At 68.1% G+C, this 1852-nt stretch overlaps 1 protein-coding gene across 1 annotated transcript in view; it reads right to left on the reverse strand.

Moving 5' to 3' along the window:
• Positions 1-374: 374 nt before the first annotated feature.
• LOC103276096 (lamin-B2-like) overlaps positions 375-1852 on the reverse strand; it is a gene marked incomplete at its 5' end in the record, with an annotated part of 6889 nt that continues 5411 nt past the window's right edge. The window contains 4 exons of the mRNA XM_021706434.1: positions 375-459; positions 1005-1115; positions 1229-1348; positions 1692-1799. Coding sequence (XP_021562109.1) covers positions 418-459; positions 1005-1115; positions 1229-1348; positions 1692-1799 — 381 coding nt within the window. The remainder of the gene's footprint in view (positions 460-1004; positions 1116-1228; positions 1349-1691; positions 1800-1852) is intronic.

Here is a 1852-nt window from a genome sequence, read left to right on the forward strand (position 1 = left end):
GTGAGTCCCGCCACAGCAGCACCCGAGGCTTGGGTGCATGACAGCTCCCGTCCCTGCCAGGTCGGAACCTGGACCCTGGATTTGGTTTTTAAAAAGCGTTTAAATGACAACACCCTCGGTTGTGGAGTCCCAGGGGCTTCTGCTCTGTCCACCGCGAGGCCGGAGGGCCATCCCGTCCCCGCCTCCAAGACAGGCCCTTCGAGCTCCGGGTGTCTGGCCTGGGCCTTGAGTCCAGCCCGCTGGGGAGCTAGGGGTAAAAATACAAAAACGAGTCATCCGGACAGTGGTGAGGGGCGATGAGGGGAGGGGCCCAGGAGGCCTGACAGCCAAGGCCTGGCAGTCTGCTTGAAAACCTCTAGAAACGTAACAAGAACTAAGGAAAGCCAACGATATAAACAGTCTTCAGTGGGCGAGCGTTCACATCACACGGCAGCCTCTCGAGGTGGTCCTGGGGTCTCCCTGGAAGGAAGGAGGACGCGGTCAGGGCCGGTGAGGCCCACGCACAGCTGCCACCCCAGCAGGAACGGCCGGCGTGGCTGGGGTGAACACCCAGGAAACGCCCACGGGGACAGGTCAGTGGGTCCCACCACCCGCCTCCACCCTGTGAGCTACACGTTACACTCTTCTCACACCCAGAGGGCTCTCCCGAGGCACGCTCCATCCTCACCTGTCCCCAAGGTCATCGTTCAGTGACCGCGCCCTGGCCTGGTGCAGGGCGTGCTTGGAGCCTGGGCTGGCACAACGGGAGACGCCCCAGGGCTCCCGACTCCCCGGTTCCCAGGCTGACAACCCACACGACCGCAGGACCAGCTCTCACCCGTGGCCTGTGGCCAGGAGCCACGGGGCCTGCAGGCCAGCCAGGCCCCGGTGCCAGCCTCGCCCCAGCCATGGTGGCCAGAGCGAGCGCCTGCCAGGGCTGCAGCGAGCCCAGCATGCGCACGGATGTGTGTGTGGCGTTCACGCGTGTGCCCAGCCACGTGCCCAGGCCCCACCACAAGGCCCACCTGCTGGAGGAAAACATTCTCCTCCTGGAACTCGGCCTCCTCCTCGTCCTCCTCCCCGTCCTCGATCTCCCGTGCCCCTGAGGACTGCTTCACGGTGCGCACGGCCACTTCCTGGGTGAGACGAGAGCCGACACTCACCCCGAAGCCCGCGGCAACACCCATCAGGCGCCGAATGACCACGGCCTCCCATGAGGCCCGGAGCTGCCCGCCCAGCGCGCACCCACCTCGCCGTCGGCGTTGACCAGGACGGTGCGGAAACTCTCACCCGTGCCCCAGCTGCTCTGGCTCTTCCACACGAGCGTCGCGGGCGGGCTGTGGGCCACCCCTGCGCCTGCCGCCCACACCTGGGGACCCGAGAGCAGCCACGTCAGCGTCACAGCCCCAGCCATGGCCCGACCCCACAGGCCCCTTCAGCGCCCCCGCACTTGACCCCTCGGCTCCAGGCTGGCCAGCCCAGGGCCGACGATCCGAGGTGCAGCGGAGACCCAGGCTCCACAGCCCAGGGCGCGCCACAAACAGGCTGAGCCGGGGCCTGAAGCCCGCAGGGCCAGGGTGTGGCGCCCTCGGCTGGGACACGCCGCAGGCCAGGATGCACACCCTGGCACGGCTGAGCCTGGGCCCTCGGCGCCCGCCCCTGTCAGTGGCCTCCCTCCCCAGACCCGGCCCGCCATCCGGCCCACCACCTACCGTGACCGTCTGGCCGGCCCGCAGGACGTACTTGGGCGTGAACTTGTAGGCGAGCTCGGTCCCCTCCAGGATCTGCCGCTTGATCCTCCAGTTCCCCAGAGACTGGTCCTGGAAGGGCAGCACCGTGACCCTCGCCCGCCCCTAACCGGCCGCCCGCCCCA

The sequence above is a fragment of the Carlito syrichta genome, unplaced genomic scaffold, assembly GCF_000164805.1.
Source record: "Carlito syrichta isolate Samal-C Ts95f unplaced genomic scaffold, Tarsius_syrichta-2.0.1 Scaffold115701, whole genome shotgun sequence".
Lineage (NCBI taxonomy): Eukaryota > Metazoa > Chordata > Mammalia > Primates > Tarsiidae > Carlito > Carlito syrichta.